This window comes from Schistocerca serialis, chromosome 3 (genome assembly GCF_023864345.2).
Source record: "Schistocerca serialis cubense isolate TAMUIC-IGC-003099 chromosome 3, iqSchSeri2.2, whole genome shotgun sequence".
Lineage (NCBI taxonomy): Eukaryota > Metazoa > Arthropoda > Insecta > Orthoptera > Acrididae > Schistocerca > Schistocerca serialis.
Window position 1 is genome coordinate 412,520,617 of NC_064640.1, and position 22,628 is coordinate 412,543,244.

General features: G+C 44.1%; 1 protein-coding gene across 1 annotated transcript in view; it reads right to left on the reverse strand.

Moving 5' to 3' along the window:
- Positions 1 to 22,628, reverse strand: part of LOC126470283 (pyruvate dehydrogenase E1 component subunit beta, mitochondrial) — an 89,107-nt gene that overhangs the window by 33,948 nt on the left and 32,531 nt on the right. Inside the window, exon 6 of the mRNA XM_050098034.1 lies at positions 1,375 to 1,555. Coding sequence (XP_049953991.1) covers positions 1,375 to 1,555 — 181 coding nt within the window. The remainder of the gene's footprint in view (positions 1 to 1,374; positions 1,556 to 22,628) is intronic.

Genomic DNA, 22,628 nt, shown 5'->3' on the forward strand with positions numbered 1-22,628 from the left:
TTTATTCAACCTTCAGTGCCACATGAACCCAGAGAGACTATCTGCTTTGTAGTTATTTGAGCTAGGTTTAGCTTAGTCTTTGAATTTTCATGCCCACATACTATGGACGAGTACAGTGGGGCCGCAGTTCTTTAAGGCATATCAAATTCAGCTAGCACTCCAAGATGAAGTTAACCTTGAACTGAACTGTTTGGAACAGTAACAAGTGCTTTTCCACCATCTCTCTTAGCCAATGGGCCTCCCCTCTGGTGATGTACGAAAGCCAGGGGGGCTCCATCCAACTGTGTGGCGATTCTAAACTTATGTGCAATGCAAAAGCAGTTGTATATACCTCTAACCATGCTGCCAAGGAGCTCTTTTCTAAATTGTGGGGTCAACATTTTTCAAAAATTGATCTTACAGAAGCTTATTGCTACTAACACAAGTAAACGATAACTGACAAGTGGTGGTTTGGGGTGGCAACACACCTGCAGCAATAAGTGTTGCAGCTACTCAGCCAATCACATTGGGAACTACCCCCAGATGAAGCTGCTGGCCACGGATGGATAACGGGATAGCAACACACAGGTAGACCATCACTATACAGCCCACCAAGCACATAAGTCTCTCCCCCCCTCCCCCCCCAAATCTTATTCTCCATGGCCAAGATCAACACACCCAAGCAACCATGTCGATCCTGTTTTTGCTGGCCCCTTGGAAAGATGCAGTTTATCTTGTACTGAAGTCCTTTTTTCATTTTCCTTATGTTCTCAGGTTGCAGCAGACAACATTTGTGATAGTGAGGGCACTCAAAATTTTTTGGCATCTTCTCTGCACCTTCTTTATGGACGATTGACTTCAGTTCACAGCATCAGAGTTCTAGTAATTCTGCACTTGCTATGGCATGAAGCATTTAATGACCTTACCTTTTTATCCAGCTTGTAAAAGCTTTGAAGAATTTCTTGTTCATAGGAAACCACCACCTGCAACTGTACGGAAATCACAACCAGCTTCATTTACAGCACCCCAGCCAGACGTCTCCACTGTCTGGAGTGCTACTGCAATTGCAGAACTGCCAGGGCTGCAGGTACCAGCACCAGTACAAGCTGCTTCTGAAATTCCCACACCACTGGAGCCTTTAACTTTGATTCCAACACTATTGTACAGGGATCAGTGTCAACCCTGTACTGACTGCAAGGACTTCCATAAGTAACAGTCCACTGCCACCTTGTCACCCTGCCTGGAAAGTTTCAGCCCCATGTGCCGATTCAAGAGGGGGAGGGATCTTGTACCCCATATTTGTTTCATATTCCATGTATAACAAATATTGTCATAGAACAGGTAACAAAAGTGTGCATTGACAATTTTAATTTTTTAAACACAAAAATTGCTCACCTTGTCGCTCTATTTTTGCTTTGCCAATTGGAATAAGGAAGTCATTTGAAAGAGCTTCATCACTCATAGGAAACTGGACACCATATAATATTTCATTTTCTAAACAAACTACAGGATCTGGATCCCTGATAGCAGCCTTAAGGAGTCCTTTTGCATCTTCTGACGAGTAGGGCGAGACCACCTGTTGCAACAGATACAAATCATGTTATGCTATCACTGGAACAACATCTACAGAGAAAATAATCTCCACAATTATACTGCACAGAATTAAAAACTTCTGAAGCACAGGCAAAGTAACACAAGAAAAGTTAATGAAATTAGTTTATGGAACCAGGAGTTTTTCTGCTAAGACAGAGGAAATTATAGGAGACAAAATGAAAAATTCACTGGTAAGGAAACTGCAATACTGACCACAGCAGGGCAGCTTTAGACAGAAATCATCAGTGAAAGGCAGCAGGAGATCAGCTTTGAAAAAAATTAAAAATTATTTAGTGCAGTTGACAAGTCAGGGAAGTGAAAAAGAGCCTGGGGATTAAACAGTACAGTTGAGATGCATATAGGCAGTGAAAAGAAAAAGGGTGGGGGGGGATCGAGGAATAGCATACACAAAGAATGAGGGGAGTGGGGGGGGGGGGGCGGTTGCGGCGGGGAGGGAGAAATGGAAAGTACAAAAAGCAGATAAAAGCTAGGCATACAGTGGGACATGACTGTTGTAGATTAAGTTTTTTGTTCAGTTCAATAAAATAACTGTCTGCTATGCAGCTGGCTACAGTGGCTTAGTGGTTGTCACAACAACTTTAAATTCCTTGACCCTGATGAATCAAAACCCCCCGCTCTCTCTCTCTCTCTCTCTCTCTCTCTCTCTCTCACACACACACACACACACACACACACACACACACACACACACACACACACACACACACACACACACACTCTTTTTTTTTTTTGGGGGGGGGGGGGGGGGGGGGGTTGTGAAAGCTCATCAGCCTTCTGACTGGTCTTACACAGCCCATCCATAACATGCTGCCCTGACACAATCACTTCATATCGCTGCAACACCTACATCCAACATTCTCTTGTTTATTGCATATATTCCAATCTCTACAGCTTTTGCTTTCTGCAGTTCCCTATAGTATCATAGAAGTTATTCCTTGATGTTTTAATACATGTTCTATCACTCAGTCCCTCTTCTAGTCAGTCTTTTCCACATATTCCTTGTATTGTCAATTCTGCAGAGGATTTCCTAATTTCTTGTCAGTCCATTTAATTTTCAGCATTCTCCTGTGACACTACATCTGAAATGCTTTAATTCCATTCTTTTCTGATTTTCCCACATTCCATGACTCACTTCACATATAATTTAAAAGGAGACCACATACCAATGTCCTGCTTAACTGTGGGCATTTTTAAAGTACTGTTACAACAAATATTCTTAGTTATTGACTGTGTCATAGGTTGACTGACCTTTGTAAGGTACTCTCCAAGCACTGGCTATCACACTGTCGATTGTGTCTATAGCAATTGCACCCAACATAATCTACAGTAACTTGGTAGGAGCATAAAGAAAGTATTTCAGGATGGAAAAAAAGAAATAAAAATAAAATAAAATAAATCCCTGAATACCTAAACAAACACTTGACTTACAGTTGGCGTGTCTTGACTAGTTACAACACAAAATATTAAAAGCAAAAGTTAATTTCAAAAGTCTAAAGTTTGGGGTGCATTATCTTGCATTTCTTTTTTGAATATTGAATACAGTATATGTTTCATTTCTGTGGCAGTCCTCTTCAAGCTCTCTCATCATTCACTCTTTGTGATCCTTCTCTGCACATGGAGGACATAATTTTTTCATTACTACTATGACAACATCACTTTTAAAGGAAAAAGATTTTTTAAGGAGAGAGTGGAAACGTGAGGTGAGGGTGAAAATCATTATATCAAAGACAGTCAGTGCCAAAAGCAATTACACAAAATAAAGGAAAACATACAAATAACCAGTGCATTTTTTCTAAAAAAAAAGTTTGAGGATACTCCGACATTGGATATAATGCAGCGAAAATTACTTATAACTGAAGCATGGGATACCATCTGTCTGCTTTTAGCCATAATGTCATCAACATGTAAAAAAAGGTATCGGACTCTTCAGTAGAAATACTGCTCAAATGAAGCAGATTATACCGAGAAACACCGAAGCATACAAGAAAATGTGGTATCGAACACTTCAGTTTACATCACCTCAAATGAAGCATGTGATTCCCATCAACTCCTAGTTTTCTGTTCATCTCTCCCCTCCAACTTAACTTACAAGTTGCAAGACAGGACACACTGTAAAACTTCGCACAACCGACAAGAATGGAACAGCAAACGCAAACGAATAGAGAATAACAAAACAAAGATGGCAATGAATCACGAAGGGTGATGGTAACGGGACCGTACAGACATCTATCGGTAGCTCGGCATTTGAGCGTACACATATCGTTTAGCACTACCATCGGCCCTGTTTAGCACTACCTTCGGCCCAGGCCAGAGCACTACACGTTTGTTTAACTGGCTGCCAGCAATTCAGTTGTTGAGAACAGTTACCGCAGCTTCGATAGGCTTGAAAGTGTCAACGACATTGCTTTTCCCACCAAAAACTGCACTGGTACAGTTCGTATTGCAATTACCAACACGAAAAAATGAAATAAAAAATTTACGTCCATGAAATAAATCTTTGGCACTCTTCCAAGTTCTCAACATCATAAAAAAATTACTTTGTTGACAAAAAAGTTTAGGGGTACGCATCCCCCAGCGTTCCCCCCAGAAAAACAGCACTGCAAATTGCACAGCTATGTTAAAAAACTGATTTTATCACCTAAATTTTAGCCTTTCCTTAAGGCAACTAAAAATAAAAATTTAATTTAAAACATTTAAATGATTGGCCACTCAGGTATAAAATTTTTTAATGTGTTTCCATCTACATATACTTTCCCACAATGCACTGTACAGTGCATGGTGGAGGGTACATCTTACCAATATTATGAATAGCATTTTCTATTCTATTCACTGAGCAAGAGAAAAATGACTTTTTATATGCCTTTATACTTGCCCCAATCTCTCTTATTCTCACTAGTTCTATGTGAGATATACAATGGTGGCAGCATAAAGCTCGCACAGCCTTCTTTGAATACAGTTTCTCTATATTTACCCAATAGGATTTCACCTATACTGACCTGTTACAGTTCTAGCAGTCTGATTTTATTGGATGTGTGTTGTGCCTACTTGATAAGAACCTGGAAGTATGGAACAATATACTAAAATTAGTCACACTAGTGTTTCTTTACAGGTATATTGCATTTTCTCAGAACCCTTTCAACAAGTCTACTTCTTCGATTCACCTTCCCTAATGCCGATAACACATTATTGTCCGATTTCATATTGCTTCTTAGTATTACCCCTACATGGTTATGTGATATGTGCTCGACATGTTCACCACTAATCTTGTAATCAGATACTATTGGGTTCTTTCTCTTTGTTACACACATTTTCTTACATTTATCCACATTAAAGACTGCTCTCATTCATTACACCAAGGGGAAATTTGGTCCAAGTCATTCTGCAGTTCCTTACAATTGTCCAACAGCAATACTTTCCTGTATAAAAATGTATCATCACCAAACAATCTTATAGTACTGTTTATCTGATCTGACACACAGTGTATGTATATTGAATACATTAGAGGTCTGTTATGATTCCTTTGAGCACACTGTGTGTGTGTGTGTGGGGGGGGGGGGGGGGGGGGGGACACGCTCACCATCCAATGTTATATGCTAGGCTCAATTAGAAAAATACTCATCGAGCTAAACACATATTTGCAAAGAGACTCCATAGGATATCTTGGTTAGGAATTGGTGCTGAATAAAGTAATATGTTTCGCACGAGTGGTTTTTCCTTAATCTATCCCGATTCTTTGAAAGAAGCTTCTTTCTCTCCCAGAACGTATTAATGTCTGAGCTTGGAATATGCTCTAGGATCCTGCAGACAGACAGAAATCAACAATATTGATCTTTAATTCTGTGCATCCAATTTTCTACAGATTTTCAGCTACATGTAACAGTTGATCCTCAAAAAATATGAGGTAAGAAATGAACTACTTCCACAGTGTATTCACTATAAAATCAGTCCCTGATTTACGTAGTCTTCACTCTTCCTCAATACAATGTGTGCTATTATTAATACATCTCATTTGTGAGTCTGTGCAGCAGTCTAATAATGGTAAGATAGTATCCCATCTTGTGTGAATACAGTTTTAAATGTGGAATTTAAAATATATGTTTTCCATCTACTGTATTCAGTTTCAACATCGGGCAGATCCATGAGAGATTATATGAAAGGTTTAAATCCACTCACTCATTGACTTTATACACATTACCTGAACTTATTAAGATTTTCTGATAGCCAGGATCTGAATGTGAAATTTAGTGTTGACTTTACACATAGCACTTTTTATTTATGTACAGCTGCTATGAACTTTATTCTGTCTGATTCCCCAAAGTGTCATTTTGTAGACAGAGTGCAGCAGTCTTTCTTGCAAAATTTTTTTAGTCACATTATTAAACAGTATGGGTCTTTGCTGTATTTTATTACTTTACTTGAAGCATATTTCTCCAGTCCACAGTTTATAATGTCTTTTAGTTATAACTAACTGTTGTGTTTGTCAGATCTTAACTAAATGTTCTCATTTGGCCCCATAAATGAGTGAATGATTATCAGTTTGTCCAAGCACAAATATTCTCACTTATTTCTTGATGACATTTTCCATTTAGTGATCCTTGTTCCTGTATCAGCATCATGGTCACTAATCCCTCTCTCACTGGTGACACCCGCAAATAATTAGGAGGCTCCTCCTCCTCCTCCTCCTCCTCCTCCTGGAGAGTCTGATCTATCTTTCTGGTATATGTACACATGTAGATAATTTCCTTACTCACCACTTCACAAATTAATATTTAAGCATCTGCACTGGGTAACACCGCTACACTAAACTGTCAGTGTGGGCTCTTCACTTGCCGACAGTAGCTCAATAATAACTGAGAAACAGAACATCAGAGGAAACTAATACTTGTCGTATGAGTCAACCTATGGTACCAAAAGTCTGAATCCTCATAGGGAAGAGCATGGGTATAACTCAGCACGTGACCGGTACGGGCGGCTTTCAACTGAGCACTAGGCAACACCACTTGGCTTGATGTGCAAGGTGAGTGAGGTCTACGGTAGTTGAACTCTGTGTAAGCACTGATCTGCTTGGCTTACAGCCACCTGCAGATAAACATCTTTCTCTGTGGGTCTGCCTGTACTACATCAAACATAAGATGATAGCACGCATAGGGATGGCATACTGAACTGAGGAACATGACACGTCTCTGTGGCTATTACACTTGGCCTTTATTCCCTGCAATACCCATGTGCCCTGGCACCCAGCAGGACGACACCACCTTCCTGAGCCTTTGTAGCCGGAGGAGAGCATCTTAGATATCCTGGATTACTTTATCAGCTAGATAGAAGCACGGCAAAAGTGTCTTCGTCGTGTAGGTGAAGGGCTTTCCAGTGCCATCCGAGTTCGGATAGGACACGAATTCGCCAACACCATACTGGGATGTGCCATAGGCCAGAGTTTTAAGGTTTACCCAGCATAAAAGAAACTAGTCGGGGAGCAGACCACAAACAGAGCTTGAGGGATTGGAAAGCCCACTGACAATCCAAAGACTACACAAACTTATCACTCTTCTGTTGGTGGAGTCAGTTGAGAGGATGACAGATGCACATGGTGAAAGTTTGGGGGGGGGGGGGGGGGGGGGGGGGAAATTTAGTTACTGCCAACGGCTTAAGAGAGACACATGCCTCGAAATTTGCAGCCCGGCCCTAAGTATTCTCAAACATCAAGCTATATGACCAGAGAAAGGAGCCCACATGAAAAAGAACAGATTGAGACACCAAATGTAACTCATTAACTATCTGGAAGCTGAATGCAGAAAGGACACCTAGCCCAAAAATTTGACCATGAAAATATAAGTTGCTATTCCATATTTGTATTGTGTGCCAAGACGGAGTTCAGTGGAGGACTTACAGTTTTTGGCAAAAAGCCACACTGCCGAACAACAATACAGAACCACTATCAATGGGATTGACGACACACCTTACCGGCAGAGCAGCAAAAACTACAACAGGTAACTCTTCTACCTTTCCGTAGAGTCACTGAAACCACCAAACGGCATCAGGAGTGGAGAAAGAAACAGCACAATGGGCATCTGATCCATTGCCAACAGGGCAAGGGTGCAAAGTAACTCAGCATTCTGTCCATCTGCGCCGGCATCTGCTCCTGCTACTGCTGTTCCTTTTGTAGACCCAACTCTTCCTGCCAACACTGTAGAAATGTCAGGTCCACAGTGGCACAAAATTACCCCTAGGGAACGGGACACAAAAAACAGGGGTGTTGCACGTGTAAGAATTTCCTTAATTGCCACTTTAGTACCTGCAATGGCACGACAATACGGCTAAACTACACTGACTGTGCAGGTATTTCATGGGCAGACAATGGCTCAATAATGACTGGGCAACAGAACCCCACAAGAGTAAACAAATACTTGCCATCCGACCCAATCTAGGAGAAGCAGAAAGTCTGTGCCCTCATAGATATGTGCACAGGGATAGCTCTGCCCGTGGCTGGTGCAGGCATCTGCTGACTTAGCACTAGGCAACAATACTTGGCAGAATGTGCAAGGTGAGATCTGTGGTAGTAGAACTTAGCATAAGCACCAGCCTGCTCGCCCTGCAGCCACATCTCTGTCGGCGGGTATGCCCATACTATGCACCATGTGAGCTCCCTATGGCAGGTTTCCACATTATTTCACAGTGCTATCCAAGCCAGCTCATCTGCCTCCAACAGCTGGTGAGGATACTTAAAATACTAAAATATTTGTTTGTTACAAGTGATACAACTTTTTTTAAGATTTAGTGCATTAATTTCAAAGAGTTGTGTATCAACTCCACAAAAGCAGTAAAATATCATATTTACCAGACTATAAGACTACTCTGAATATCAGACAACCACCACTCATTTCTTAACAGGCTCTTTGAGAGATTTTTATCATTTAACATGTTTTGACTAATCATATTATCAATTGTTTTATTGATATAAAGTATCTGCCTAAAGAGTTAATGTTATAGAAGACTTATGACATTTATTGTCTACATTTTCATAATACAAGGAGAAATAAAACAAACAAAAAGAAATGGTTTACATTAATTTTTATCTTCACTAACTTTCTCTGCTTACTATCAAAGCAGCCATCTGTGGTGGTAGTACCACCACGACCACCACCACAGCATATCAAAGTAAACAGATGTCTGACCAATGTTGCGCATATGGTCTAGAAATATTTTCTTGGTTATATGATGCTGACATGCAAGAATTTTTTTGTCAAACACTGCGGGAATTCACTGAGCTAACACTGTTCCACATTGTAAGCTCCATCCTCTTATCATGCGACAGCCAGTACTTGCTTTGAAATCTGTGATGTGTGCAACTGGAAAATTCCTCTACCTCCAGTGTCTTAATTTGGATAATTTCTTGAGTAATTGGGATGTCTTCACTGCATTTGTCCTGCAAGTACTGAACAACCTGCTGCAACAATTCTGCTTCATTCCCCTGATAGTTCGGCATCCAGAATTCACATTTTTTAATTTACTCTTCGTCTACTGCCACTTAAGAACATGTGCTTGTGTGTGACAAAATTTTATTCCTGCTGCTCCTTTGTTTGTAGCCTCTGCTTCATGAATCACAAATTAACTTAAAATTAGCACTCTAATATCTGCAAGAACCAATGGTGAACTGCACTCTCCTAGATCCATTTTTGTCAACATAGTCATGGCTTCACTCTGCATCCATTATCAATTGCTACAGGATACAGTTCTTACTGTCAATATAAGCAAACTGAATAACAACAAACTTTGTCCTCTTGGCTCCCTAAAGTTGAATCAGCAGAAATTTTACCACTTCAGATTAACTGTAGCCAACCCCAAAAATCAACAGTTATGCAGAGCAGTACAGCATTGCTGAAGCTTTTGGGTATCATTAATTTGTCTAGTGTAGGAATATATAGTATTGTAAAATATTTGTCAAATTTTGAAGTCAATTCAATTCCAGCCAATAGTGGATTCATGTGAACTGCAGTTTAAATGTGGTAAATGTTCATAAAAAGCCGAAGTACATAAGACGTGCCTCTGGTTGGCAGTGCAGTGAAATTTGCTGCCTACTTTCCACTTCCTCCCAAAATTTGTACTAGTTGGCTCAAGCAAACTGCTGTCACTATTCTTCCTCTAACTTCTCACAATTCTTCAAATTATATTTGGATGTGACCTTAATTGCCAAAGCATCACCTGTAAATAAGAGATGGCCCTATATTAATCTATTACACAATGTAAAACTGTTTACCACAACAGCAATAATTTAATTTGTGAATGTAAGATAACTAAGTATTCTTTGAATGGCAAATTTGAGGAGAAAACCTCATAGTTTGGTAAATATGATACACTTTTTCTACTTTTCATCCCACTGGTGCAATATTTTATATGACCATAGTTGTTCATTTTCCCCTTTTCAACAATACAGCCCATTCCTTTTCTGTTTATTCAAGTGAAAGGATCAGATGAAACTATATTAACAGTAGTATGAATCACAAAACAGCTCTAATATATGGCCAACAATGAAAATTTAGAATTGCATATTCTCTTTGTATTTGGGGAGGACATTACCATTAGAGAACAATAATCAAGTGAATAAAATCTGTACGAAGACACAGGCATATTAGGGAGTGGAAATATAAGGTATCCATAAATGAAGTGCACTTTATTTCACTACAGCTAACTATTTTGCAAGAAGGAATTTGTTTGCTATAAAGTATTTTCCAGTCCCAAGTCACAAGAGAAGACTACATAAAAGACAACTATCAAAAGCAAAATATAAAATTCATATTATAGTAGAGAGAGCCTTACACTGAGGTTTTACTGGTGGAGTTATATAGTGGAAGAAATAATTATTTTAACTATTTTTTAAAATTGCATCTAGGTAGAACACAAATTTACAGTGCCGCTATTTCAACTGTATGTAAGACATAAAATGGATGGCTGAATGAATGATATAAATGTTAAAGCCAAGGGGAAATATGGGGGGGGGGGGGGGGGGGAGGAGATAAAATCTCATTTTACATCTAGAAGTTATACAGGTAAGATATAACTTCCTAATGTAATATGGAAACCTTATTTTCATTATTTCACTCAATGATAAGTATTGTGAGAGGAATCATGTTTGTTAAGAGGACATTAAAATGACTAGGGAAGGGGTGTATGATAGAAAGAAGGAAAAGTGAAGGACAGGCTCAAAATATGTAATGCAAAAATGAACAACTACAGAAAAAAAGGGTTGGTTGGTTGATTGATTGGGGCTGAAGAGACCAAATAGTAAGGTCATCAGTCCCTTGTTTCAAAGGTGGTCCATTCGGATGGATGTACATATCAGAAGAGTCATAATGATAAAAGGTAAAAGGCTAAAAAAAACATAGAAGTGCAGTCATGTTGTCAATGGTAAAAACAAAAGGACGGAAGTCAGCAAGGCTATGCTAGAGGCAGGAAATATCCCACCTCTGATGTAGTACACGCAAGACCACCTGCTATTCAAAAGCATTCAACCGCCAGAATGTAAAAGTGTGTATTGTATAAGGAGACTACCCAAATCTAAAAAGCGATAGAAATAGAGTAACAGGGAGAGAGAAGAGGATCTTTGCCAGGAGGGGAGTCTGGAATCTCCAAACACATCTTACAGTGGGAGACACCCCAACCCTCACTTCCCCGACCCTACTCCAGAGGGAGATTAAAAACCTTAGAACTGAAAATAATAACCACTTTCACAGAGGAAACAGAGAACCAGTTCAACCACCTAGGAAACGTCGGCCAATATTAAAGGTACAGTGCGGGGAAGTCTGTACTTAGTACATTCCACCAAAACGTGGGCTACCGACTGGAAGCCTCCACAACCACAAAGTGGGAGTGGCTCATCACGCAAAAGAAAATCATGGGTCAGCCTGGTATGGCCGATGCGGAGATGACACAGTGTGGCAGAGCCCTTCCGGGAGAGGCGGAAAGAAGAACACCATGGGACAGGTGTCACCTTATTCGCACGAAGTTTATTAGACAGGGAGGGATTTGATATGAAGTCATAAATCCACCACAGGAGGGGTTACAGAGAAGGGGGGGGGGGGGGGATATGTGACTGCTCCCCCAGCTAAACAATCAGCAAGCTCATTACCTGGGATATCCACATGGCCACGGACCCAAAGGAAGTCAACGGAACAAGCAGCATGGTGAAGATCAGCGAGGCAGTCATGGATGGTCAAGACCATGAAATGGTGGGAAAAACATCCACCAATAGTCTGAAGGCCACTCATTCAGTCCATACATAACAAAACACGGTTGAGTTGGGACTGTTTAATAAATGTAAGGGCCTGGGAAATTGTCATCAATTCCACTATAAACATCCCAGAAACAGTTGGCAGGAGATGATTTTCCATACCAACAGAGGATGTGAAGGCATATCCCACATGATCAGCAGATTTAGAGCCATTGGTGTAAAAAACAACAGCATCCCGAAACTCCCATCAAATCGGCAGAAAAAAAAAACCACACAATGTAACACTATTGGGGGAACTAAATCTTTTGGACCTCGGTGGAGATACATCTGAATCTGGGGCTGAAGAACTAACCAAGGGGAGGTTATTGGGGAGGGAATGTGGGAGACAGGACAAACAAGGGAGCTGAAAATCACGGCAAAGAGACACAAGGTGGAGCCCAACTGGTAAACCCGCCCTCGGGCGACGTCCTTGGACTGGGAACAGGATAGAATAGGAAGGATGAGTGGGAGAGGAACGGACAGCGATTGCATAAGAAACCAGAAGCTGGGACTGCCCAACAGAAGGGGGTGGGGGGATCCCAGCTTCAATCAGGAGACTATCAACAGGGCTAGTAGGGAAGACACCGGTGGCCAAACGGATACCACAATGGTGGACCAGATCCAGTAGGTGCGGTGTGGAAGGAACAGCCGAACCATAAACTTGACAACCATAGTCCAAGGGAGACAGCACTAAAGCCCGATAAACGTGAAGAAAAGTGGAATGATCCACACCCCAAGAGGTGTGGGTAAGAAAGGGAAGGACACTGAATTTATGGAAGCATCCTATCTTCAGAAGTCTGATATGAGGCAGCCAAGTGAGCTTTTTGTCAAAAAGAAGACCCAGGAAATGAAACTGTGAGGCCACAGGTAATCTTTGTGCATCATGGTAGAGCTCCGGATTGGGATGGACCGTAGTACGGCAACAAAAGTGGACCATCCGCGATTTTAAAGGAGAGGACTGAAACCCGTGTGAGAGGGTCCATGCAGAGGCAGGTCATATAGAACCCTCGAGCTACTGCTCTGCAGAGGCCATTGAAGAGAAACTAACCCAAATGCAGAAATCATCCACATACAGAGCAGGGGTGACCAAAGGACTGACAGAGGCCACAAGTCCATCTATAGCAATGAGGAAAAGAAGTACACTCAGTACGGAACCCTGTGGGATGGCATTCACTTGGGTCTGTGGAGTATTAGAAACAGTACCAATACGAACCCTGAACGACCGATGGAACAGGAACTGGCAGATAAAAATCGGGAAGTAAATGATCGATCAGAGACCGTCCCTCTCGGAAGCCACATTGATAAGGGGACAACAGATCCCGAGATTCGAGGACCCAATTGAGCCAACGGGCTACCATCCCATCAAGTAACTTGCAACCAACATTTGTCAGACTAATTGGCAAATAGCTTTCGACAAACGGGGTTCTTACCAGGCTTATGGATGGGAACCATGATGCTATCCCTCCATTGTGAAGGGAAGTCATCCTGGAGTCAAATACAGTTAAACGCCCGGAGAAGTTGTTGTCGTTGTGGAGCACTGAGATGTTGAAGCAATTGGTTATTAATGGAGTCTGGTCCAGGGGCTGTATTATGAGAACAAGAAAGTGTGGAAAGAAGTTCCCAGTCAGTAAAAGGTTTGTTGTAAGATTCTCACTGACAAGGGGTAAAACAAGGTGGAAGCTAAGGCCTGCTGTTTCTGGTGAAGGAAAGCAGTCGTATAGGAGGTTGATGCAAATGCTGTTGCAAAATGAGTCGCAAGATGTTCTGCGAGAATCAGAAGATCCATGCCAAGGCCATCTGGGATGGCAAGGCCCAGGAGGGTAGACTGCCGATGGCAACCTTGGAGAGAGTGAAGTGTAGCCCATACCCGTGACAGAGGGGCAGTAGAACCGAGGGAAGAAACAAAGCGTTCCCAACACACCCATTTGCTACAATAGCAATGGCAATGGCCGTACTCCACCACGGGACTTACTGGCGGCGAAATGGTCCATATGAGCGTGGGATAGCTAGGCTAGCAGCATGAACAATTTCATCAGACACGTCACATAGGACGTCATCAATACAACCCGACAAAGAGGGAGAAAGAAAACGACCTATGAAGTATATAGAGGCCAATCGGTGTGTTGGAAAGACCAACAAGGTAACCTGTCCATCGGGGAGTGGGAAGGTAGCAAGACAATCAACAGGAAATAGTCACTATCGCAAAGGTCGTCATGTGGCAACCAATGTAATGAAGGGAGGAGGGAGGGAGGAGAAAGATCAATGGCAGAGAAGGTACCATGACTGGCACTGAAATAGGTAGGGAAGCCATCATTAAGAAGGCACAAATCGTGGTCTGCAAGAAACTGGTCTATGAGAATACCCCGACTAGATGGAAATGCACTGCCCCACAAGGGATGATGAGAATTAAAATCCGCGAGAAAGAGGAAGGGAAGAGGAAGTTGCTGAAGAAGGGCAGTTAAGGCAGCAGGTGTAAGAGTCCTGTCAGGAGGGAGATAAAGATTGCAAACTGTGACCCCAGAGTCCAGGTGGACCCTAACATCAACCACTTCCAATGCAGTTTGAAGAGGAATCCACACGCTAGTAACGTCTGTACGGACCAACGTACAAACACTACCAGAGGCCCGCAGGGGGCCGACCCGATTTTCGCAGAAAGCACAGAACCCACGGAGGGTCGGTGAGTGATCATCAGTAAAATGAGATTCCTGTAGAACCACACAAGCTGCACAGTAAAACTAAATAAGGGGTTTCAACTCCAGGAGGTGACAGTAATATCCATTACAATTCCATTAGATAATCACAGAACGATGACTCAAATGGGGGGGGGGGGGGGGTTGTGAACAGGCTAAAGCCAGTCATGCCGCCGGGTCACCATCCATCACTGACAAGAAGGGGGCAACGTCCATAAACAGCAGGTCAGAGTCAGGTTGCGAAAGTGGGGACGGGACCTCTGGCGACACCAGAGGCTCCTTGTCCTGGGACTTATGTTTCTTCTTCTTTTCTGTTTGAGATCGAGGAGGGCTGTGTTGCAAAAGGGAGCCAGCTGCAGCAATATCTGGATCAGAAAGAAAGCAGGCAACCTGGGGGCCCACAGACCATGGTTGTTGTGGCCGTGGTGTGGCAGCAGACCTTTGGCCTGGAAGGTGCCGAGAAGGGGAGTCCCGGGAGGGGTGCCCTTGACCGGCAGGCACCGAAGAAGTGGGACACTTCTCCACCTGGGGAGTTGGGAACAGCGCCCGGAGGGGGTGGGAACCGCAGGGGAGGGGGGGGGGGAGGAGAGGCGTTCGAGACTGGGGTAAGTAAGGGGAGGAAGGGGTGAAGATGTAACTGAAGCATAGCTAGACATCATTGACAAAGGATGAAGACATGCATACTTCTTACGAGCCTCAGCGTAGGTTAGACGATCAAGGGACTTATACTTCTCTATCTTCTTTTCCTTCTTGTAAGCCAGGCATTCCAGTGACCGTGAATAATGATTACCATAACAATTAACACATACAGGAGGGGGAACACAGGAACTCCCCTCAAGGAGTGGATGTCCACAGCCACCACAGAGAGGGGTCTGCGAACAGTGGGAAGATGTGTCCAAAACGCGAACACTTAAAACATCTCATAGGTGGTGGGATGTACGGCTTCACGTCACATTGATAAACCATAATCTTGACCTTCTCATGGAGGGTATCCCCCTTCAAAATCCAGGATAAAGGCACCAGTATCAATGCAATTGTCCTTCAAGCCCTTCTGAACACGTCGAACAAAGTGAACACCCCCCCGCCATCCTAGATTGTCCCTAAGTTCCTCATCAGAAAAATATATGTATAAACATGTTGTGAAAAGCGGAGAGTGTAATAAAAGACAAGAGGTGCTCCAAACTAGAATAATAGAAATTAGTATAACAAAAAATGGAACATGGGAAAACATTTAAATGGTAAAAAAAAAAAAAAAAAAAAAAAAAAAAAAAAAAAAAAAGGAGAAGAGAGGCATATGCTCAATAATAGGTTCCCCACTAGAAACTTTCAAGGTGTTGGGGTTTGAATGACATACCGAAACTACTTGTGCAGTATCACATTACCTGCCACTGTTTTGCAACTAATTGTCTTGGGAAAGTGATCGGTTCTTTCAGTTTCTTCCTGTGGGATGATTATAGCTTTGGTCATTCAGTGTTCTGTGTGGTCTTCAAGTTGTTCACGAGTGCCAAATTATTATACCAATAGAAGTCACACCCTTTAGCTAGGAGCTGGAGAAATTTGACAGTTGAAAGGCAAATTTACAAACATTAATGAGAAGTCAGTCAACTTATTTAATGTATTCTGTTTAATGGTTTTATAACTTTGTTTGTGCCAGAAGGGCTAAAGCTAACCTCAAATAACCAAGTTAAAAGTTCTAACAATACCTCACCCACCTATCCTCCCCCACCCAGCTACATCAACACTGTGATAAAACGTGCACACTCTTGTCATGTCTCAAATTGTTTCTTCCTTCCTCTTTCAGTTGGGTCTCTTCGTCTTTAAACTTAATCTGAGAGTTCTTGACCAGTCCCACTTGTTAGTTGTCAGGGTCGTCACTGACTCCTATCTCTGATTAAAATTACATACAGAAGAGCTTCCTCTTAATTAAATCTGAATGTAAACAATGAGTGACACTTTAAAGTACTTTTGTAGACTTATTCCCACTACTTAAGACACTGTGGAATTAAGGTAGACAAGCCCAATCACCACTGCAACTATTCAATGTAAATAATAATATCTGTATCGAATGCTTCACTCCGGTACACTACCGCTAGAAGAGGAGCAAGTTCTTTTACATACTCTGTGTAGAACTGTGCTGGTATCCTGTGGTGTCCAATGACCTTTCCTCTGTTAGGTGATTTCAATTCCTTGTGAATCCAGTCATCATTTAGAACGAACCAGTTTCGGTAAAAGACGTTTAGTTTTTCGGCCTTCTCTGCATCATCTTCGGCTTTGATACTATTGGGGTCACAGGATCTGGATAGAGGGCTTCGATCTATCTACTGACTTAATGTAACACTAAAGTTTCTTTGGATTTTCTGTCAAGTTCGTAGACAGAATTTTACTTTAAATCCATTGACCCTTCACCCATGGCTACCCTTACACTAATTTTCACTTCAGTTTTTGTTTGTGAGGCTTGGGATACATTTATATTTGTTTTTATTCCTTGTGGGTTTTCATGATTGTGGAAAAAGGAACAGGTGGCCTTTGTAGTCTGGTCCCTTCAACTCACACAAACCAAAAGGTGGATTAAACATGATCATTTGTTGCTTTTACTGATCCTCTGCCTCGGGAGTAGTAGAGCCAGAACATCAGAGGTGAAACTTAGAAAAGATTACACATGTATTTCCTTGCTGTGTTATTGTATTAAATGGAGATTTCAACTTACCACCTATAGACTTGAAGACTCAAGTGATTAAGCCAGGTAGTAGAGATGGGGAATCACATGAAATTGTCCTAAATGCCTTATCAGAAAATTATATCGCATAGCTAATCAAAGAACAGACTCATGAAAATAATGTATTAGATCTCCTGGCCAACAAGAAGCCAAAAATGTTTGACTCTATGTTGAACAGGAAATTGGCAATCATGAGGGTGTTTCAGATTAATAGGGTAAGGCTTAGTGAGTGTGATAAGAAATAGATTTCAGATTACCTGGGCAGTTAACATGAAAAATTCATCCTAAGGACCAAAAATGTTGAGCATCAATTAACATAGTATTGTACAATATGCCTCATACAGGTATTTGCTGAGCGAAGTTGCGAGGGGTGGAACAGATCTGATGTGGCTAGACAACCGTGATAACAAGCTGCTTCAAAAGCAAATAGAGCTTCACTGCAAACCCTCAGATTGAGCGATAAAAGCCCCCTGCTTGAATAAAACTCGAAACTAAGCCTGCCGTTGCAGCGTCATCCGTTAAAAGAGTAGGGAGCGTATCAGGCAGCGCAAATGTATGTCTGAGCGCAGTTAAAAGCAGACAGTCCACCAAGATGTGGACCACTGTCAATACTGACCAGCAGCGACATAGAGGTGGGTTCTCACGGCGCAATAAATGACCATGTCAGCCAGGTGTTGCCAATGCGTGGCTGGCAGAGAACAACAGAGTCCTTGCGGGAGGCTAGCATGGAGGAGTGCCACACACACCTGTGGTCTCCTTGATGACCCAAAGTTTGTTGGGTGAAGGCAGGGTGTACCATTCATCACTCCAGGTACCAAGGACTTTCTGCCACAACACAGTCTGGAGATCACATTCCGAAAGGCCAATCTCCAGGGCTGGTTCATTGATAGCCCGTTTGGCCACCCTGTCAAAATGTTTGTTACCCGGGATGCCGCCATGAACCGAGGTCCACACAAAAACCACAGAGCGGCCGCAACGGGCAAGAGTGTGGATGGACTCCTGGATAGCCATTACCAGACAAGAGCGAGGAAAACACTGGTCGATAGTTCTCAAGTCACTCAGGGAGTCACTACAGATAACGAAGGACTCACCTGAGCAGGAGCAGATATACTCTAGGGCATGAGAGATGGCTACAAGCTCTGCAGTGAAAACACTGCAGCCATCCAGCAATGAGCATTGCTCAGATTGTTGCCCAAGAGTAAAGGCATAACCAACTTGACCAGCATCCATCGAACCGTTGATATAGACTATGGCAGAGTTGGGAAACGCGGCGAGGATGGAAAGAAAGCGTCAGCAGAGGGCCTCAGGGGGACTGAGTCTTTCGGGCCTTGAGCTAAATTCAGCTGAAGGCATGGCTAGGGCACACACCACAGGGTATATGCATACGGGCCTGGAAAAGAGGTGGGAGAGGGAAAAACTCAAGCCCAGAGAGAAGAGACCAGATGCAAACCGCTATCGGACACCCTGAGCGGGACCGCCGTTCGGGAAGATGGACGACCGAGTTGGGGAACAGGAGACGGTAATTGGAATGCCTGGGCAAGCTAAAAACATGCATTTCATAAGTGGCCAGCAGTCATTGGCACCGGATCCGCAACAGAGGGACACCAGCCTCCACAAGTAGGTTGTCGACAGGGCTCGTGCGGTAAGCTCCAGTTGCGAGCCGGATCCCGCAGTGAAGGATGGGGTCAAGCAACCGCAAGGCTGAAGGCAATGCCGAACCATAAACCAGGCTCCCATAATCGAGACGGGACTCAATTAATGCGTGATACAGTCAGAGAAGTGTAGACCAATGGCACCCCAGCAGGTGCGACTCAAGCAACGAAGAGCGTTAAGATGGCACCAGCACATTTGTTTAAGCTGCAGAATATGAGGAACAAAAGTCAACCGGGCATCAAAAAGCAAGCCCAAAAACCAATGCATCACCACCACGGCCAGAGGTTCGCCGTCAAGATAAAGCCGTGGCTCAGGGTGAACAGTGCGATGCTGGCAGAAATGCATGACGCAGGTCTTGGTGGCCGAGAACTGGAAGCTGTGCATGACAGCCCAAGACTGCGCCCTGCGGATAGCACCCTGTAGCTGCCGTTCAGCAACCACAATGCCAGTGGAGCTACAGTACAGGCAAAAGTCATCAACATACAAAGAAGCCCTTACAGACGTTCCCACAGCTGCAGCTAACCCACTGATAGCAACTAAAAAGAGGCAGACATTCAAGACAGAGCCTTGTGGGACCCCATTCTCCTGGACTAGGGAGGAACTACGGGAGGGACCAACTTGCACGCGGAAGGAACGAAGTGACAGAAAATTTTGAATAAAAATCGGGAACGGGCCGCTAAGTCCCCACCCACGAAGCGTGGGATTTCGCCATGTTGTATCATAAGCCTTCCGCATGTCAAAAAAAGACAGCAACCAAATGCTGATGGTGGGCAAATGCCATGCAGATGGCAGACTCCAGGCAGACCAGATTAATGGATTACAGAACCCACCCTGGGACGGAACCAGAAGGCCCCAAGACTCAAGTAGCCACCCTCCAGCTCCCCACACGTTCGAGCAACTTGCATGCAATGTTGGTGAGGCTAATGGGGCGATAGCTGTCCACCTCCAGTGGGTTCTTGCCAGGTTTCAACACTGGGATGACGATGCTTTCCCGCCACTGTGATGGGAACTCGCCCTCAACCCAGATACGGTCGAAAAGGTCTAGCAGGCATTGCTGGCAGTTCACTGAGAGGCATTTGAGCATCTGATAGTGGATGCGATCCAGCCCAGGAGCCATATTAGGGCAAGCGGCAAGGGCACTTTGGAATTCCCACTCACTGAATGGAGCATTGTACGATTTGGGGTGGCGTGTACGGAACGAAAGCCTCCAATGTTCCAACCACTCTTTTAAGGAGCAGAAGGCCAGTGGGTAATTCGTAGAAGTGGAACTCAGAGCATAATGCTCTGCTAAGAGTTCTGCAATCACATCTGAGTCAGTACAGATGCATCCATTCAGGGAAAGCCCAGGTATGCTGACAGCGGTCCGATATCCATAGGCGCCTAATATTGGCCCAAACCTGCGATGGAGAGGTACGAGTGCCAATGGTGGAGACATACCTTTCCCAGCACTCCTGCTTCCAGCGGTGAATAAGGCATCGAGTTCAGGCATGGAGCCGTTTAAAGGCAATAAGGTGGTCCAGTGAGGGGTGCCACTTAGGACGTCGGAGGGCCCACCTGCGATCGTAAATTGCCTCAGTGATCTCTGGTGATCACCGAAGCACAGTCCCCCACTAAGGAGACCCAGAAGAACACGGAATTGCAGATTCCACTGCAGAAATAATGCAGATGGCGATCGTGTAAACCACCACATCAATGGTGTCATGAGAAAGAGGCTCAATAGTGGCAATGGAGGTGAACGAGTCTCAATCAGCCTTATTCAAAGCCCATCTGGGGAGACGCCTAGAAGAGTGACGCTGTGACAGTGACAGAAAGATCAGAAAGTGGTCATTACCGCACAAGTCGTCATGCACATGCCAGAGAATGGATGGTAGAAGGCCACGGCTGCAGACCAACGAAAGGTCGATGGGTGAGTATGTGCCATGTGTGACACTGAAATGTGTGGAGGCACCATTATTTAAGAGAGAAAGGTCGAGCTCTGGCAACATTTGCTCAACGACAGTGCCTCGGCCTGTTGCCACCAATCCACCCCACAAAGGGTTATAGGCATTAAAGTTGCCCAGTAAAAGAAAAGGTGGCAGCATTTGGGCTATCAGCGCAGTCAACACATGCTGTGGGACATCACCATCCGGTCGAAGATAGATACTGCACACAGTAACGGCCTGAGGCTTCCACACCCAAACAGCGACAGCCTCTAAAGATGTTTGAAGAGGGACACACTCGCTGTAAAGAGAGTTAAGGACGTAGACGCAGACGTCACCAGATACCCTCCCATAAGCTGCTCAATTCTTATAATAACCCCAATAGCCACGGAGGGTGGGGGTTCGGGGGTTTACATCCCTGAAAATCAAGTTTCCTGGAGAGCAATGCAGAAGAAAAGGTGAAGGCTGAGAAGTTGTTTGAGCTCAGCAAGGTGGCGGAAAAAAACCGCTGCAATTCCACTGGAGAATGACATTGTCCGCAGCCGAAAAACGTGTGAAGGGACCTAGGAGGCAGATTACACTGCTGGGTCATCTATCACCACCAAAGAAGAGCCAGGATCTAGAACCATTGCATCTGAGGTAGAGGCGTGATCGAGTTCGTCAGGGGACGCCGGAATCTCCACCTCATCCTCAGTTGCAGAGCTGGTAGGTAGCGGTGACGGTTGGGATGCCACCACAATTTTCCTGGTCTTAGGGGCCTTCATTTTTGACTTGTCTCACAGCTCCTTTGGTTTCTCTGGCTGAGAGGGCTTCACGGATTCAGTCTCCAGGACTGAGGAGGATAGTGAAGCCCTATGACCAGCTGTTTCTGGACACTTCAGTCACTGGCAGGAGTCATCCTTCCCACTAGGAGAAAAACCTGGGGAGGAAGGGACCCAAGGGACCCCTTCCAATTGAGAGGAGCCTAAGAAGTGGTATGTCTCTCCAGCTGAGAAGTGGGGATGGACGTCCCTGATGATTTGGTGGGGGGGGGGGGGGGTGTTGCTCCCGAAGGAGGAGGTGCAGGAGCAACAAGGAGGGAAACACCCCCCCCCCCACCACCACCACCACCATCAAGGGGGCAGGTGTAGTCTTACGGCTCTGAGGACTGACTGGAATTGGTGAAACGGATGGGGCTGGAACTGCAGTTATAGTGGCAGAGTAAGAGGTTATCATGCACATTGGATGGGGCCTTTCAAACTTTCTTTCTGCCTCAGTGTAGGTCACTCAGTCCAGGGTCTTGTATTCCATTATTTTCCTCTCCTTCTGCAGAATCCTACAATCCGGCGAGCAAGGGGAATGGTGCTCCCCGCAGTTGACACACATGGGAGGTGGGGCACATGGGCTATTGGGATGGGATGGACGACCACAATCTTGACATATGAGGCTGGAAGTACAGCGGGAAGACATATGGCCGAACTTCCAGCACTTAAAGCACTGCATCGGGGGAGGGATATACGGCCTGACATCACAGCAGTAGACCATCACCTTGACCTTCTCAGGTAATTTATCACCCGCAAAGGCCAAGATGAAGGCACCGGTGGCAACCTAATAATCCCTCTAACACTGGTGGACGTGCTGGACGAAATGGACATGTCATCGCTCTAATTGGTGCACAGCTCGTCGTCAGACTGTAAAAGAAGATCCCTGTGGAAGATAATACCCTGGACCATATTTAAGGTCTTATGGGGCATGAGAGTAACAAAAACATTCCCCAGCTTGTCACAAGCGAGTAACGCCCGTGACTGGGCAGA